Source organism: Falco biarmicus, chromosome 1 (assembly GCF_023638135.1).
Source record: "Falco biarmicus isolate bFalBia1 chromosome 1, bFalBia1.pri, whole genome shotgun sequence".
NCBI classification, from domain to species: Eukaryota; Metazoa; Chordata; class Aves; order Falconiformes; family Falconidae; genus Falco; species Falco biarmicus.
Window position 1 is genome coordinate 53,604,247 of NC_079288.1, and position 19,721 is coordinate 53,623,967.

Below are 19,721 nucleotides of genomic sequence, written 5' to 3' on the forward strand. Positions count from 1 at the left end.
AAATGCTAAAAAGGATGTATTTTATTGCATGTGATCTTCTTGAAGGTAGGTGGATGGATGATCCCTTCTGGATCTTCCATCTCTCCTGCCCTGTGCACTTATCTATGTGCACAGGAGGCTCACTGTGATCTTATCTATGAAACACAGTATCTTTGTGGGAACCTGAACTGTGATATTACCAGGTCTGCTTTAACGATCTTATATATACTGCTTCATCACAGATATTATTGACAGTAGGTGCTCTATCCACTTTTATATATTCTCACTGTGAGTTGTTTTACCAGGAGGCAGCCAAATCAAGAGTACATTTCCTGACCAGCTGAGCAGCTGGTAAGTCTCTTTACAAGCACTTAAGTGAATTCAATGCACTAGGACGTTAAAAGGCTGGGTTAGGACTAAAGTGGGTGTTAAAATAGAACCCTCTGCTCATCATCACCTCAAAGGTTATCTCCCCACATGTAAAATAATTCAGCTTTTGAACACCGCTTTTCCTTAATTCCTTTGTTTGGAAAGTCCACCTGATCCTTTTCAGGATTCATTTCTCCCCTTCTGATCTGCTTTTGTCTTCTGTTTCTCTCCCTTACTGTCTGCACATCATGATTCTTTCTCAGGCTGAGTCATAAGCCTTTTAAACGCTCCCAGGAAGGGTTTTTTCCCTCAATCATGCTATCTATTTCTTAGACAAGTGGTGCCTGTAGGAAGATCAGAATAACCCAAGCTAGGAAGAGCTCTGTGAGTTGCAGTGCCTGTAAGACAAACAAAGGAGTTGTATTGTTTGTTAACATGGCCATTTAGATAGACTTAAACCTCCACTGGGAGGCAAAAAAATTGCATTTTTTACTATTTTCAGAGCCTGACCCAGTCCTGCATTTGTGTGTGTATGTGTGTGTGTGTCTTTTGAAAAGAATTTTCTTTATCCTGCCAATCATGTATAGTCCACAGATAATATGGTTCCCTTTCTGATCCAAAACCTGCACAAATCCTCCCGGTACCATGCCTATGAATGTAAATAGGAAATATTCCTTTTCCAGACCGGCAGTGAAAAGGAATGTGTCCCAAATGCAATTGTTCCTTGTGCACTACATCTTGTGAGCAAGCAGCCGGTGTGGCTTGCTTCAGTAACTTTGATATGTAAACACTTTTCAAAAACATAATCTACATTGTCAAAGCCTAATCTAAATGATGCACTGACATCACTTATTTTGACATGCTGACTTGGTTTTGAATTCTCTCTGGATTGCCTGGCCCCAGATGGCCTTTTTGCGTTTTGTTTACTTTTCACTTCACTGTCACAAATTTTTTCCCATTAGATATACAAAGTCAATGGGTTCAGCCTAGTTTTGCAGCTTAGTTGACTAATATGGCATAGGGAAAGCGCAGACTGAAGCCAAGCAGAAGGTCAGGAAAAAAGCAATGTGATTCTTCAGGTATGACATAGAGACCAACAAAACAGAAAACTGGTAAAAGATCTGGTAGAGCAGCTAGAGATTATTATTTTTTTCAGAAAAACATGATTTGACTGGAAAGTAGAAATTCACTGAAACAGAGAAGGATTAGTTTAGACTGAATTTCTGTTTTTAAAAGCTTGCTTCTGAACAAATGCTGAAATTTTGTATACATCCCAGATATTCAAATGAAAAGAAAAATCCGGATTTGTTTCACATGTGAATGAATAATAAAATGTTACTTTAATAGCTCTTCAATGTAATTGGTTGTTTTGGATTTATCTTAGTCAAATAGTTCAAATGGCTTACACGATCTTGCTATATGAAAGTCTTTGAAGATACGTGAAAGCCCTTTATACTGGAAAAATAATCCCAAAAAGTTTGCATGAACTTGCTCATAATTGTGCACAGAGCCCAAAGGAAAAATAGGTGTTGGTGACGCCTATGGCAGCCTGGATCATGACTGAAACATGGACTGTCTTAACAGTGGTCTTCCATCTGGGTAGCCATGCCTACCCTCCCACACTTCTCCCAGTGTGAACACCTACCTTCCCTCTAACTGGCTGGTTTTATGGCTCAAGCAAAAAGCTTAGTGGGAAGTTTGGGGTGGAATTTAGCATTGCTGGAGGGAGCCTGATGTTTCCCTTGTTCCCTAGAAAGGAAAGGTTTCCTGCATGTTGCTGATTCACTGACATGTTGTTTTCAGATCACATTTCTTTCCTTTCTGCTGAGGCGCTCAGGCAAAGCACTGCACGGCACCAGTCACGGTGCACTTTTTGTGCTGGCAGCTGCTGGGCACCCATACTTCACTTTTTTTGAAGAACAGACTGCTGAAACCGCCACATTTTTAGGAGCACCAACTTCCTTTCGGACTTGACAGTCAGTAGTTTGAGCTCTTCCTCTGTTTACTGCAGGTGAAATATGGGAACTACGCCTTTGTATGGGATGCAGCGGTACTGGACTATGTGGCCATCAACGACGCAGACTGCTCTTTTTACACCGTTGGGAACACTGTTGCAGACAGAGGATATGGGATCGCACTGCAGCACGGCAGCCCCTACCGAGACGTTTTCTCACAAAGGTAAGGGTTTGGAGAAGGAGGAGCAGGTCCCAAGGGAAAGTTTCTCTCAGCTCTGGATCCTTCTTTTAATTTAATTTTCTGCAAAGGGAAAACATCTTGGGCTTGCAAACCACTTCATTTCTTACATGGGGATTCATTTCCTTGAAGACATAGGATTATTCACTTTTCTAGAAACTGCATTAAGAATACTTTGGTTTGCTCTTATTTTAATTGTTCCTGTTTCTTTTGGAAGCATTAATGAGAGAGGCTGAACTTCCTTAGCAGGAAAATGAGGAAAAAGTTGATTCATTTGCTATATAGAGGGACAGCATAACCCAACCCTTCCTGTCACAGAACACTTTTCTTAAAGAGAAAAAAGTAAGCTTGGGCACTGATGGGAAAACTGAAGGTGGTGAACAAGAACATTTGATGTTTCAGTGAAAAGACCATTATTAGTACCAAAAAGCTTAGATGCTTATCCCAGTACTGATCCATCTCTTGGGCTACAAAAGTGAGATGCTTCTGATACTGCATTTCTACCAGGAGCAAAAATATTAAAATAATTGTATGCACTGTGCCTTTGTAGTATTTGTGCTTCATTTAGTATTGATTCCTTGATCAGGATGTGTGTGAAAAGTAAAAACCAACAAAATATTGTAGAAGTGTAATATCTGCAGTCTGGCTTTTAGGAGAAGATGAGTGCTAAGCTCATGATCCTTTTTCATTCTGAACCTATTCTGTAAACCCAGTTTCTAATGGTTTGTGTTAGATGCATGTAACAAAACTTTACAGATGCTGTGATGTAATTTCTTTTCTGTGGTTGCCATAATGAATGTGAACCATTATGTCATATAAATATGCTTCATTCAGGCTCTTGCCTTTGCCTTCAGCCATAGAATGAGGTGGGGGGGAAGCAGTCAATCAGTAACAATAAGCAGATTCAGAGGAATCACTGTCTGCTCACACATACTGCAGGAACAAAGAAAGCCTGAATTCTTTGAATCTGTTCTGCATTGGGAGTGATTTGGCTGAATTTTGTGCTGACACAGTAGTAATGTAATACAAAAGTTCACAGATCAACAAAAAATTTAATTTGAATGAAACATATATATGTTTTATCTATTACAATTAGCATTATAGGCAATTATATACTGAATACTTTCATATTCCAGCCATGACCAGGATGGCTCTGCTAAAAGTCCCTGGCTCTGTAGTGTTCGGGGTCTCCATGCAAAACAGAGGAGTAAAATTTCTTCCTGTAATCTTTCTAAGGAATGCTTCCAGCTGTTGCAGATCTCAGGTGCTAGTCAAGGTGTTGTCATCCTATTCAGACCATTGCCCATGTAAGCTTGAGTACAAAAATTTGAAGACACAGGGGAGTTTCATAGGCTGTGTCTTTATTATGAAATACAGTGAACCTGCCAAATGGCATGGCATGGCTCATGACCACAAAGTCGAGCATTTCTCATCCCCGCTGCCACTGCGCTCCAACTCAGGGTGGATGTATCCAAACTGCCCCTTAAGAACTGCTTCTGACATCATTTATATACTTGTTACAGTTCTTGATACATGGGGGAACTGGTCGCGGCTGGGTCTGGTGAGCGATGATGTTCTTGGTTGTATTCAGTACTCAGCATCCGGAGAGGCTAGGTTACATCTTCTCCTGACACACTGCCTTGAGCGACTTCTGGACTGTTCAGAACAGACTTGGTCTGTTCAGGCCTGACATTTCCAAGTACAATTTTATTTCGTAACAAATTTTCAGCATTTCAGTGTATTCTTATATCTTGAAGCTGTAGGAAAGCAGAAAGAAGCATTAAAAATTTCCACATATATAGCTCTTTTTATCTAAGGATCTTTGAATCAGTATTTAAATATTAGCATTTCTCAGTGGAAAGTAAATCTCATTTCTATTTAATGCATAGGGAATCCATAGCATAAGGAGACTTAAATGAATTCCCAAGGTCAGATGTTTTCCCTTGATAGAAACAGGGATCGTAGGCACTCAGAATTCTTCCTTTTCCATTTCCTACTATAGTTATCAGAGGGGATGAAAAAAGGGATTATTTGTGAGATACTGGGCCACAGGAGGGTCTGGATGGATACGCAAAACTTGGCACTGATGAGAAAGTTACTCATTACATTATCAAGAGTAATGGTTGAACAGAGAAACTGGAATTTGCTTGGAGTGATGCTACCTACTGATATATATTATGAAAATGTGTGTGCTGCCCCTTAAATTTTCGTTTCTGTTTTATGAAAGCATATTATATTGCACTTGTAATTATGTCCATAAATATAAATTTACAGTTTGAAGCTGTGAAACACCATATAAGAAACAAACACATGAAAGATGCTTACAACGTAGCTTACAAGGTTTTGTTCTAAAAACCCTTCAGTGCTGTTCCATATGATTACTTCCATGTGGTTTTCACAAATCATTCTTACATTTCTTCCTAATGAAAAGGCTGAACAACCTTCAGCTGCTGCAGCCTGTATGCTAAATAGAGAGGGAAATAGATTCCACTGTATAGGATTAGCAAATGTTCACATGAATATTTCACATTCTTTAATGCAGTAGGGAACTAGTTTGAAATATATTGGCATTTCTTGATCTTTCCCAAAATAAATATATTTATGTGGAAATACAGGGCTTCTCTTTTATGAAATTTCATATAAACCCATAAGCTGCACAGTGTTAAATCCCTAGGGTGCAGCTGTAAAAGGTCTGGCAAGCTTACAGCAGATTTTGGTCTCAGTGCAGGAAGCACAGGCACGAGTTTAAGGCTTTTCATTACCTTTTCTGAACATTCAGGCGATTCCCAGAGAAACAGGAACAGAGATAGAGAGGCGTAAACACCCACCCCTTCTGCCCAGTGCTAAGGGGCATGAGTTGCAGTCAAGATAACACTGTGGTAAAGTTTAGGCATTTGGGATTTCTGCTGTGTTGTTTTTCAGGGGATTAACACATGCAAAATACTGTGGCCTTTGGGGACTGCAATGATACTCACCTGCTCTGTTAAGTATTCCAGTCTCTACAGGAGTTTACCCATCAGTTAGGCTACATAAGAAAGGTATTAAACCTGTGATCAGTTTGAAATGCTGACTGAGGTGTCATCAAAACACACCCAAGGCCTTGCAAAAATTAAGTTCCCTGATGCAATTTCCTCCCATAAGTGATCATGGTGTTGTGCCCCTTTATACCACAGGCAGTTTGTGAGGTGCTAAAAAGAAGCCTGAAACAACCGAGAACACTGTAAGAACCAAAGCCATGGTGATGGGCCTAGTGGCCATGTACCTGTGTTTGGGATGTGGGAGCACAGCTGATGACCACCTGGTTACCTAGTACCCACCACACTGACGAAGCACACAAGCTGCGGTGCCCTGAGTGTGCTGCAGAGCTGGTGCTGACAGCTGCCCTGCTCCCAGCCTCAAACCGCTGCTACCAGCTAGCGCCTGGGGATTTGCATGGAATGCAGTCCTACCAGAACAGAATGAGCCTCCAGTTACCAAGGAACTAGGTGAAAATACTTATATTAGGCTACAGCTAAATTAACAGAAAAGGCTCGATATATACTCGATTTTAAATTATTGCAATGAAGCAAGTTTCAAAAGGGAATGTGCTGCCATTGAGGTACACTTGCTTGCATGGGTTCATATTGTGTTTATAATTTTACAAGTGTAAGGTGATGCCTATACTCTTTAGAGAGAAGAGTGAGTGCTCCCACATATTTGAACTGATGAAATTTAAGATCAGAATTATTCTTACAAATGCAAGTTCAGGTATAGTGAGATATTAGTGGAGAGTGCGGCAAAAGGCACATAATTTAGAAACTCCATGTACATTTGCTGGGCTTTTAGAAAGTTAATTCCAGACACAACACAGAAAATGAAACACTGTTCAGGGTTATTCTTTCCAGACTCAAGGAAATCTAACATTTTGGGGATGAACAAAATGTTTTTGATGAGAAATGTTATACCATTCAAAGTGCAATATCAATATGTCTTCAAAAATACATTTTGCATGGGTACAGTTTAGTGAATGAGAAGGGTAACCAACTGAAATCACCGCAAAGAAACTGGTCTTTGAGAGCTTTCTTTTTCACATGCAGAAAATCTCTTCTAGGCCAGAACAAAGACATGAGGAGCAGTGAGAGGTCTGACTGCAGAATGAGATTGGCTTTTTGCTGTATTGGGATCGTAAAGTAGGCAGCTGGGGTCCCACTCCGTGGCTGTGACCACTCTCTGCCTAACACTGTCTCTGAAAGCAGCTGCTTCAAGTCCATCCTGAAAATAGGTGTGTGGCTGTAGAGCAAATAATATAGAAAATAATCTGGGTAACATTTGAACGATGGACCTGTCACAGCATCCCAATGACTTCATTCACGTGTTGCAGACCTTAACAAACACATCTGGCCATGCATTAGGCAGCCACTTGATGTGCTGAGGTAGATTGCTGACCCCTTTTCTTTGCCACTAAGACAACCTTTTGAGCAGCAGCAGCAGCATCCAGGTAGCACGTCAATTTTACATATATATATATATATATACATTTTTCTTTCAAGGTAATGACGGATGATTTAATAATAGGAGCTGCCAAATTTCCTAGGAGAGTTTGAAGAGGATGTGTCATTCGGTTCATGAGGGACTGTGTGCTGACACTAAATTTGACACCTGTTAAGAAGTCTTTTCATCCCTAAACTTTAAAACTTCCATTGCACCCCTGGGAGGTATAAATATAATTGCAAACTCCTTTCTGTGTATTTCATAGGATGTCTCTGCTTCCTACAGTGCAGCAGCAATGGCTCAGGCTCTGTGCTGGCGGCTGGCTTTTTGTGGGGGTCAAGGAGAGGGTGGCAGCAAAGCGCTCGGATCCCACTCACATCCCTGCTTCCTCTGCTGGCTCGCTCTCTTCTGCACTATTGTTGTGGCCACCCAGCGTGCTGGAGGCAGAGGGAGAGGAAACACCAATTTCATACTCGTCAGAGGCTAGCAGCCAGCTTTTTACTGAAGTAACTAGAAGCTGTCAACACCAGTACCACTGAAAAATCAAGCCGTAGCTGTTTTGCATTCCTTATGTCCCAAGAGCATCCATGTGCATTCTGCCCCAAAGACTCAACTCTTAGATAAAAGGAAGCAGTTGCAATAGGAAAAAAGAAAGAAAAGAAAAAAAAAAAAGAAAAAAAAAGGCAAGATTTCCCTGAGTCCACAGTGTGGGACTCTTGCTTGTTGTTCATCAGCTGTATCCCTGAATGGCACTCACCCCGGCCAAGCACAAGCTTACAGATACCTAAAGTTGTCTGTGTGTCAAAAGAAGATGCAGCAGCTGCACACCTCTTAGTGTGTAGTGTCTCATCTGTGAGAGGTGGGGTATGAGATGGTATAATGTATGGAAGGTACAACTACCACATAGCTTCTGCAGAAACCTCAGATTGAATCAGTTGCAATTAATTAGGGGGTTTGTGCTTTGCAGATGTATGCAGTTGTATCTAGCTGCAAAACTTTTATGCTTTTATTTATTCTTGCACTAGCTGATTGTGGGGTCATTTAAGGCTACTTATATGTTTATTGATAGAGCACCATTATTTGACCATTTATGTTTTATCTAATCTTAGCTAGTAGTATGTTGGTAAGTAAATCTATGTCTTGCTCTGACCACAAATGTTGCAACATGACAGTCTGCAGCATAGTAAATGCAAAGAAACGTAGCACTTCTGGGTAATGACAGAAAATGGAATATTATTCTATTTCAACTTCTGAAAAAAGGTTGGTTGTTTTTTTTTATATGCTAAACATGAATTAATCACTCCTTTCCATCTTTCTAGTCCTTTTCTTTAAAATAATAATCATCGTGTTATAGTTTTGGAAATTACAGAAAGAATAGATGTTACAAAAATAGTGGTCTTTCATACATGAACTTGGCTGAGGGTTAAATTGATAAATCATAGAGGTCGCAAAGAATTTGTGTGGCTGCTAGGGAAGCCAATCATTCCTTTCTGTCCTGGGAGGGCAAGAAATGGACAGTTACAACGATTCCCTCGTGGCAAGCCCGAAGACACATCACTGGCAGCAAGTGTTGCACTTTCAGATGACCAAGATTTGGAAGGAGAGAGCCACCGCGTAGCGTTTCAGACTCCCCCTTAGCAAATCATTAGAAATGTGCTTTAAAGAAATGGTATGGATTTTCTCTCATCCTTTTTTTATCTCATCAGTGAAACGCTGAGTTTTAGAAAGTTCCTGCCCTGAGTCATAAATATGTGCTTTTCCTGTCTCCTTACTATTAATTCTCTGCTTTAGATTTTGTTCTGTGTCTTGGAGGTCACTAATTGTTCAAAGACTCCAGTGCAAGGAAAATTATTTCCTTCCTAACTGCCTTGATTTCTTTCTCTGAGTCCTTGGGACTGTGTACCCTTTCCTTTGAGGAGATCCATTTTTTCTTCATGAAATTCCAAGAGCGTGTCCCTTACTCTCTGATTTATCTTTTACCAGCTATGAAGACAATAAGAGTTTTGGATTACATCCTAACACTGCAGAGGACGACGATAATGATCTAATTAGATTTTTCATCAGTAAATACAGCAATCATTTGCAGAACATTGAATGCCTTAGTAAGAGCTCAGCTTTGCATTGCCTTGGTTATTTGCTTCGAATTGAAATAGTATTCTGAGCTGCATATATAACATTCTGAAAAATATAGTAGAGAAATTAGTAAAATCCCCACCAAAAGAACTTTTTTCTAATTATTGCAGATAATTAGAAAACTCTACAAATTGGGAGAATCATTGGACTTGAAGCAAGTTTATGCATTTAAATAGAAAACTAGTTCTTAGAACCTGCCCTTAGATCATGTCACAAGTTCATATAACTGAAATTAGATTAGTGAGAGGAAAAAAAATCCAAAATACTGGATTTCTGAGCAATCTAACATGAGAATCCAGTCTTAATTGATTCAGATATAGTCACTGTTAATAAAAGCCTTAACTTCAGAGAGGCACATAATAACAAGATCATTTCTCAGATAACCAGGACACTAAATAAAAACCCCTGTAGTAATACACCAATGTAATATTTCTTGACCATCCAAACTAACACAGCCTATCCTTATTTTTTTCTGTCTACATTAGACTCATAAGGATGAAACTGGGAATTGCACCAGGCCCTAAGTCTCAAAACATGTACACCTTCCTTTTTCCTGACCCAGGTCATCCAAAATAAACTACAACTGGCCTTCATGCCGGGAAACTCACCTCATGGAAGCGCTGCTCTGCCAGGCAGCCACCTGCCCTGACAGGGTGGTCGCATTCTGCACAGCTCACTCCTGGGCCACCAAATCCAGGATGAAGACCTGTAATCTAAAAGAAAACATGTAGCTTCATTCTGATTTTAAAAAATGGCATCCGTTACTTCATAGAAAGCCCTAGCAGAAGGCTTTTGTCCCACCACTATTCTCTCTTCTTTTTTCTGCCAAGCCCACGACCATCTGATCCAAGCCAACAGTGTCCTGTAATCCTGTATAAGCGTATCGCTAATAGCTTTCCCCAAGGATCAGACTGATCTGACGTTGTCCCTTTGCATCCTACTCCACTAACTGCCTAATGCAGAGCTGCAGGTTTTGAAGATCCTGCACTGTCATCAGAAGTGCTTCCTGGCTTTGTTATCCATTTGCATCTCACTTGCTAGCAGGGATTTCTGGCTGTAGGACTGCAGAGAAACTGTGGTTCCTACACATCGCATTGCAAGAGCAGGAAAAATAGTTCTATTGATTCCTGATGGTGTGTATCTGGTGCTTGCAGGTCTCACAGTAAATTCATGATTAGAAGTTGAAAGAGATGGAGACACCTACAGAAACACAGACTTTAGCAACTTTTTAGTCTATTGGCAGGTCTGAAGTTTATAACATGCACATAAATGAAAATTAATTAATGAAAACTTATAAAGGCAGCAAGCAGATTAGTGGGCTTTTTAAATATATCATAATATTAATTGATGGGGTAAGTTAAAGGAGCCTGAAGTAGCAGCACTGAGATGAAGCACAAGAAAGAAAATCGTAAGGGAAAGGCACTAGATCTTCTGGCATTCACACAGCATAGAGCTATGAGAATCAGCGAGCTGCCTGCTGGCTTCAGCACCTCTGAATCCAAATGATGCTGTGATGAAGGAATTGCTGCACACTGGAGAAGAGGTGCCCTGATTAAGCTTCATGTCTTCTCTTTTTCCTAATCAATGCCTAATTTCGAAAAGGGCGCTGCATTCAAAGTTTCAGAAAGGCAAGTAACTCCCCGTCATTACTGATGAACCACCCCAAAGAAAACAGCCTAATTGTAACACGTTAAATTGCCAGTAGATATCACTTTGCAAGCTACTTTCCATTCACTTCTGTAGCCTTAGGCACTTCAGACTTGGCGTGTAAAATGACCAGATACTACCCAGTGACATGTGTGCAGCAGTCAGTGGAAGCAGTGTTCCTCTTCCAACTATATGGAAGCAACATTTATTGTAAGCTGAGTGGTTTGTGTGTTTTAAAGTTTTATAGAGTAAGTGCATGGCTGCAGAACGTGAAACTGCTTGGTTATAAGTCTGATGACAGTAAAGCTAAAAGAAGTTTCAGTGAGTGTCTTCCCTCCAAGAATTTTCCTTTTCATTTATTCCTGAAGAAGAGATTAGGTTTACAGTTAATGTACACTTTCCTGTAGTACATTTTTTGTTTTCTGGCTGCCTTCTCTTACATTTGTGTGCGTCAGTCTTGAGAGGAACAAGTTTAACTACCCCACCGAGTCAGGCAGCAGCATTGCCTTTAAAGTGGGGTGGAAAACGAGTGCAAAGCTTTCCCTGGAAATAGGAAGGATCCAGTCATGTAGCTGTCTTGATGACAGAACCATAACAACCACAAATAAGGGTTTAGCTCACCTATCCCATACCAGCACTATCTGCCAGAGGTTCCTGGCTCTTGACCTACGTTGTTCAAAACACTGGTCAACCTATTTCAGTTAAAATGAGCGAGAGTGGCAAAACAGGAGAGAACAATAAATCTTTCCTAACCCGTTTTGTTGGCTTAAAAGGTAATTAACCTTTAGCTGGACCATAAAACTAGTCTTCAGCTGGCCCTGTTTTCCAGATAAAAATGAAAGGCTTCTGCCTGAAAATAGAGCTTCTTTTCAAAACTGAAATGTGCTCTGGTAAATAGTTAACTTGATAGTATGACAACTAGAGGGATTCATCCACACCTGAGCTAAGAATTTTGCTTCTACCCGTGGAACTGCTGCAACAGGGGCTACCTCAGCCTGCAGAGATTTCCCCTGCCATAAAACATCTGTCTGCTGTTTGTCACCAATCCTTGAGTTGTCGGTAGGCAAAGAAAGGTGCTAGCCTTGCTTGATGACTTCCGTCAAGTTCAGAGGTAAAGAAAGGAAAAAAGGCTTTGTAGAAAGTCTCCAGAATGTAGAGCCAAGGAAGAATGGTAGCAGCATTTGTAGCAGAGGTGTCTTCCCTTGCTGAGATAGAATGTGAGGAAGAAGAAAGCTGGTTGCATGGACAGAGGGAGCGAGAGGAGAGGAAGGAGCTGGGTGCTTTACTGTGTATTATTGTGGAGGGGGAATAAATGGAGCCTTCCTTATTGCCCAGCTCCATTCAGGGAGGAGATTAGCAAAGTGAGAAATCTAAGGAAACTACCCAGAGAAGCTTTCTGCTGTGTGTCAGAGCAAGCCCATGGGATAGGATAGTATTCCCAGGAGGTTCACCAGTATGTCTGAGCACGGTGGTTATAGAGGATTGTGGATTAGTTGGAAGGTGAAGATGGAGTGAGGAAGCCTTTGTTCTCTGAATGTATGGGATGCCAGTAGCCCTGAGAAAAAAGTGCTGTGAGGATGAGGTATCAGGAGGTCCCAAGAACTCCTGCCCAAATCCCAAAGAAGACTTGGTGGTAGCAAGGAAACCAAGTCAGTAAGCTGCAGAGAGGCTTGCATCAAGATTTTTGTCTGGCATGGTATAAACAGTAAATTGCTTTGGAAAACTTCTGTGCCGTGCGCTACCACAGTTAAAATTACCACATAGCCTGGCTGGGCTGTGCCGTGTACCATACCCCCAAAGGTCGGAGTCACGGGATGTGGGCACGTAGGCACCTGGAGCACACATCCAGCTGCAGGCATTAAAGAGTCTCTGCCCAACCCAATCAATTAGGTATGCTGGGGACTTTTTTGCCCAATGTTTTTTATATGCTGCTTTCTTGCTAGTCAGATCAGGTTAGCCCAAAATAAAGCAGGGCCCTGATCCCAGGTGTCATAGCTCTGATGACTTTTCAGAAAACCAAGTGCCTTTCCAGACCCAGGTCTTGTACTTAAACGTGATTTCGTTCTGCTTTGTGACTAAGTGCAAGCAGAAGAAAAGGATGATGTGGCCAGGGGAAAACTGTGCTTGTCACTTTATTCACAAAACACTTTTGCAAAGTGCATTTAGTAATTTGCCATTGTAACCACCTGCACGAAGAGCTTTCAGTGCAGAGCTCTGACACTGTATTTAGTTCATACTTTGACTGCTCAGCTAAAACTTCCATTTGCATGCATTTATTCTGCTTCACACATTATGTTATCAGTCACTTTCAATATTTCAAAGTCACAGCAGGTTTTTTCTGACATACGTTTGTCAGAATGAACTGCCATGATTGCTGATATTACAGACTGCAGGTCCTGACTAAGGGAAAAATCTTGTATAGAACTAGAACATTGAAATTGCTCAATAAAACAATAGATAAAACAGAATAAAATTAGAGTCAATGAACAGAAATAGATACTTTAAATGACCAGCCAAAAAAAAAAATTTAAAAAGGAGGAGGGGAGGGAAAGGCAGGATTTATAATCCCATGCAACAGAATTAATCAGGAAAAATCTAATTTTTTAAGTTCATATGCAAGGTATTGAAAATGGCTCTTTTCTGCTGCCTGGTAATGAGTCAGTAAAGTATGTCATACTTGGACATTCTCATAATCAAGTACTTTGTCATATTCCTCTAATGATCACTCTCAACAGAAGGATTTTAATAATCAGTCCATTATAGCCACAGCACAATATAATGAGGGGTTTTGGCCTAGCCCGAGAGGGTGCTTACACTCCTGATTAAGTCCTAGTGCTAGTAATTTATCATGGCACATGAGCACATCTCTCTCCCTCTCGCATGTGCTTGATAACATGCAGGGGCTTTGCTAGTTCGCTCTAAACGCCCTTACACTTTAGGACCGAACCCAAGGGGAAGCACACTTGTTTGGAAAGCTAATGATCCTATTATGCTTATTGTAATTAAAAAAATATTTTTTTCCTGATATTTGCTACTGTTGTCTTCAGCTGAAAGAATAGTGCAACAACAGGTGAATTACCAAAGCAGTGAAGAAAAGCTGCCAGTTAATTACCTGGCTTTGTAGATAACTACATACTACAGCTGCTCCCTCCAAAGCAGAAAGGTTTCAGCTAGTAACAAGCATGAAAGGGCAAAAGAACTTGTTGACTGCAGTTTCGTAGGTGGGATGCCTAAACACAGCCAAAGAGAGCACTGATATCGCCAAAGACACCAGATTCCGACAGAAAGCCCGTAAGACAGGTTCTCTGTTGTTTTGGGTTCGTTTGGATTTTTTTACTTAAAAATTCAAAATTTTTTATTTTAACAAACTTCATTGCAGTAATAGTTGGAGAGAAAAGTAGCAGATTAGTAAGCACATATTTGCAGCCTTAAGAGAGGGTAAGGACTGATATTTTTTGGCTTTGCTTGGGGTATTCCTAGAGCAACATGTGAGAGGAAGCACGCAGGACTGAGCCTTGCATTAGCTGAGAAGTATGCATTCTATTTCCAATGCAGTTTGGTTGTATTAATTTCCTTGGGTTTGGCGGGGACTTGAGTTAATTAGCAGTGGATCTTCAGATCATGGAATTACACTAGATTTATACTGGTTTAGCTGACTGGAGAATTTAATCCTATAAATATGTGTTTGGCATAATTTAGATGTAAGGCTCAAGATTAATATCCCCATGAAACAGGGAATTTATGTTCATTTCTTTTTTTTGCCTGTGAAATGCTGTGCAAAGCTACAGCAACATGTCAGCTCTGACAGTCATGCTTGTGCAGCGACCAGGGCTTTCAAAAAGCCATTGGGGTTCACCCGTGGCATCAAGTTCCCCTGTGTTCTTCCACCATCTTTTATAAATCTGGAGAAAATTGTAAAATCCATAAAAAGAAAGCAATTGAAAATGAAGTATGGTTAAAACCCAGCAGAAGTGAAGGGGTTTTGATCATTTTTGTGTCCCTTTTAAATTAGAAATACCTACAATGGTCATTTTAATTTTTTTAAGAGTAGCAGTCTTGCTCCAAGTTGAATATGTAAGGCCTTTTGAAAATAAGGGATTTTAGAAAGAATGACTGATAGGTGTTTAAACCAAGAACAAATTGATCCATGATTGTGTATATAGGTAAGTCACTCTGCCGGCAGCAGCATTTATATTTTATTCTCACCCCCAAAATGAAATGTTTCTGTGCACAGCTGGGCCAGCAGCGGAGAGCAGAGGACTAAAGCATAGCAATACCCTCTGTCTGCTTTACAAGTGAAGGGGCTATCACTCCCATGGGTAGCGGGAAACCAAACTCAGGGGGATGAATGACACATCAAACATAACTCCGCAAATCACTCAGCCGGCTAGCAAAGCCATCGCTTCTCCCACCATCCCTTTTCTGCCCATTTTCCCAGCTTTTCCTTCCTTATTCCGAGCACTAGCTTTCTTTCGTGGAAAAAATTCAAATTCAGGGTCATTTTGGTGTTGGTGGGGTTTTTTTTTTCAGGGCAGAGGTGAGGTGAAGCAGCCTCTCTATTTCCACTGAGAGCTGCAATAGCTGAGATTAAGGGAGGCTGCAGGCTGCGGAGCCTGCACAGCCGTGGGCTGAGTGCAGGCACAGCATCCTTCCTCTCCCTCCTGCCAGCTTTATTTCAAATTACCTGGTGCCTTGGCACCACCAGCTGTTTCCTTTTTTCTGCTCAAAGTTCTTTCCTATTGCTGGTTCAGTTAACACCGACCCTTGTTGCTGCTTCAGTGTTTTGTAGAAACCTCCTGTCCCATGCACATCCGAACAGGGATAGTGGTCCACGGGGTGAAGTCCCGGATGGGAGCAAGGGAGCAGCCTCCAGCATGGCTGGGCAGGATCTGGGTCCAGGTGGTACAAAGAGGGCTGTAAGAGCTTGCCCCTTGAGGGAGGTGGTCTCAAAACCACCTCAAACCCAAAACTGGTGTTTAGAATCAGTGCTGTTATTCATTGTGAAGGAGAGAGGATTTATCATTTCCCTTTTTTCCCAGTTTCTAGGAAGTGTGAGTGGTTTGTCTACTCATTGGGCTGAACTGTCATCATTTTATTGCTTGTGTTTGAAATAAAGTTGGGGTAAGTGATGCTCGCCACGAGACTTGTGTCCTGGGCAGGACTGGGAGCAGATCATACTGTGCTCCTTTCAGCCCATTGCAATTCAAGACGATTCCCACAGTGCTGCATTTCAGGTTCAATTCTGAAGATCTGCTTGCTCACAGAGAAGCTTTTTCATTCCCCAAAGGCACTTGCATACACACTAGTATCTTTTTCCAAATTGAAGAAAAAGTAGAGATGACAGCCCTTCATCTTGGCTAGGCAACGATAAGCTCCTTGCTAAATTTTGAAATGTTACAGCCCTTTAGATCAATAATATACATCTAGCCAATCTTTTACAGCTGGAATTATCGCAGGGCTGAATCTTAATAGTAATGGTGCAGGTTATCTGTGTGTAAATAGTGCAGTATCCTTATTCAACAGAAATGCTGTGGGTCTGCACTGATACATTGATCTGGATAGACAGGATCCTTTATTCCTGTCTGGAGGCACCTTCTTAAAGTTCAGTTTGTGATACTTTCAGGCAAAACTGATGATTTACTGTTCATGGATATGGCAATTTATCTGGTGTGCTGCCTACAAACCAAAGTCTTTTTCTCCATAGGCCTGATGCTGGCCTTCGTGAGCCTCTTGCTATACTGCCAGCTCTAATGTAAACATTGCATCTGGGCAAGAAAGTTCCTTATTTCTGTCTGCTGTTCTTTTCAGTAGTCTCCATTGCTTTCATTTGGGGTGTTAGTGGTGCTTGCCTTGAGTCATAGCTCTTTGACAGCAGGGTTGAAGGAAGCTTTCTTGGCAATGTTTGCTTTTCTAGGGAATTGTTTCCTGGCTGGAGGTTTATTACCCACCCTGAACTTGACCTTTCTTTCAAAGAAATTTCAGCTCAGTTTTTTAACTTGGTTTTAATGAAATGGAGTAATTTGTTGTTGAAGGAGGAAATAGTATTATATTCAGGGATTATTTTTTAAATCAAAATAGGTAACAAATTATGAAATTATGAGGCAGTTGCTCAAGGTCTTGTAAATCAGAACTGATGCTTTCAGCACACTATTTCTCCTATGTTACCCTGTCTGCTCCATGATAACACTATAGTTAGCTAAATTACCTAGTATTAGCTAGATACTTAAATGTCATTAGAAGTTCTTAAATGGAAATCTTTGTAAAGGCTGAAAGTAGAAACCCATTATTTGATAGAAATAGAAAAGAATGCTTATAATACTTCCAGAATCAGTCATCATAAAATGAGGAGAGTCTGAATTAAGGTTCCACATCAAAGAAACCTGAAGGTAAGGGATGCAATTAATTCAGCCAGCCAGCTCCAAATCAGCCCTAAAATGGTGTCGTGCGGTTAACCTGTGCTTATAATTAAGGCATTTCCTTAGTTACTAGAACCTAAGTAGATAAAAACAAGTGTGGTTATTTCTTTTCTTTTCAATTTTGTAAGAACATGTTAGATTTTTGTCTTTTTGTCTTTTGTCTAGATGATTACTTTGTGGCGGGGATGGGAAGGCCAGTAAGCTGAAAGCTTAGGAAGTTGAAAATGCATTGGAGGGAGGGTGCCTAATCCTGATTTGTACTCTGAAAATCTTCCTCTAGCTTTTCCTACATCAGACATGCTTTGTGGACCAGGGTGCTGACTGCAAATCTGTTCACTTCATTTTAAACAGCTCTTCCCCTGCCATCAGCCTGCTGCCTTTCTCCTCCAAGCTTATAGTTTGCTCCTTTGCAGCATCTCTCCAACATATTTAAGGCACTTAGGTCACCCTCAGCAGCATATGTGAATGCTCCAGCCAGGGATGTGTATAGCCCCAGGACACCCAGGAGATCCTCCAGACTGCTCCCTGTCCATACCATGAAACCAAAACTAACTTACTGTGATCTGTTCTACTTCATTATGCTGTTTATTGAATTTTGCTGGCGGTATTGTCTTTTGCACTCTTGGGACCAGCATCAGTTGTCATGGCAATTACCATCAGATGGTTCCATCTTGTATGCTTGGAGGAGGGTAGGAAAACTGATGGCCAGAAGAAGTATCAGTTTAAAGAGGCATAAAGTATCAATTTCTAATACAGCTTAGTGACCAAAATGTTTGGGGCTCTAGCAGTTGGTAGATAGTTTGACTTCAATTAATACCTTGTATGTATTTCACATTAGCTCCTAGATGGATATTATTATTTTGGGTTTTAATACTCATGATGACATTTGAAATGACTGATGAAAGAAATGGGTTGTTCTCTATGAAGACATTCTTCAAGTTGCAATAGTAATCATACGTCCACCCATCCTGCAGATGGTTTGGCCATTTGATACTAGGAGGCAGTTTACAAAGGAGCCCCAAACGTGTTTGAAAAATCATAAACTCTCATCAACGTCCTTATCCTCTCTGCATAGCTTAGCCCCAGCTTCCCTGATGCTCTAGGGAACAAAGACTACAGAAACGGAGGCTAACCACGTCTCCTGTCATCTGACTGGATTATGTTGTGGATGCAGCCCACGTGCTGATATTTCTATTTCAGTGTTTTTGAATGTTAGGCCTGCCTATTGCTGCTTCTAACATGGGTGGGTTGGTTTAATTAATTTTTTATGAAGTGGAAGCAGAACTAAGTCTGAAAACTTCTTTGCGTAAGCTTGAAGATCTATGCGTGATAACAACATACCATTACTGCTAACTGAATTATAGATTATTTTTACCAGATGATAAACACAAACAAGAAGGCTTCATGCTCTCAACTACTAAACCTCTCCACCCACTAAATTTCTCCCACAGGAATTTTGTCTGTATTGACTGAGGAAGTTTAAATCCTTGTAAATAGACATAAATTGATATCCAAAATGCAAGATAAACAAAATTATGTAAGGATGCTAGGTGCTTGTAAGAGTAATCTATCAATCCTCTTTTCTGTAAAAGAATGACAGAGAGAATTAGTAGAGTGGGGCCTTGAAGCAGTATTACAATATATACATATTCAAATATGCTCTCCTGGGATCTTCTTTTCTTAAAATAAAACAACCCCTTCCATGCAAAACAAATCTGGAAAAGGGGGAAAGTGTGTATTAAAATTTTCTCAGTTCATAGCTCCATAGACAGGATCAAACTCATTTCTGTCAAAATCTGTAGAAAATGCTTCACACTCCTTTCAAGTCAGATACACCTAACAGGACAAAATTATGTTTCTGGCACATCTCGGTATGAACTTACTATTTTGCTGAGCAACTTGAAATAAACAGAGGTGTTTTGAAATATCCTGGGCTGCCCGCTGGCCAGTTTATGTTTAGACAAAGAGGAGAAGGACCTTTAGCTTGTTGATTGGCAAAAGTCTGGGCAAGCATTGCCTACTTCTCTGTTGAGAGTCTGGCTTTCATAATGGAGGTAAAAGAGGCGTCTTTGCACACAAGCCGTTACATATGTGCTTCAGCTTTGCTGCAGGGATGCTTTGTCACATGCGTGCCGAAGTCACACAGCCTCTCTTCCAAAGCCTTTCTTAAACACAGGCTTAGGAAAACAGCAAAGGTTTTTGATGCATGTTGGGTAGCATTTTAAAACCTCTCAACAAGGGATGTATCAATATTGATCTTGTGCTGGAGACTGAATTTCTTGACGCTTCGCTCTTTTGTAATGAGACCCTTTAAAGGAAAAAATGGGCTAATAATACTCATTTCACCAGGGCCTCAGGGGAATGGAAGCAGGTTTCTTGTCACACTTGAGCTGACAGTTTTCTGATTGATGGCATTTAGGGTAAGTTGAAAGAGGATTAAAGCCTCATGATGCTGGTTTATTTCAAGAACATGACATGTTCAATATGATAATAAAATGGGAATTTTTCTTCTGT

The 19,721-nt window shown here is 40.7% G+C and overlaps 1 protein-coding gene across 1 annotated transcript in view; it reads left to right on the forward strand.

Moving 5' to 3' along the window:
* GRID2 (glutamate ionotropic receptor delta type subunit 2) overlaps positions 1–19,721 on the forward strand; it is a 730,780-nt gene that overhangs the window by 655,715 nt on the left and 55,344 nt on the right. The window contains exon 14 of the mRNA XM_056362644.1: positions 2,360–2,526. Coding sequence (XP_056218619.1) covers positions 2,360–2,526 — 167 coding nt within the window. The remainder of the gene's footprint in view (positions 1–2,359; positions 2,527–19,721) is intronic.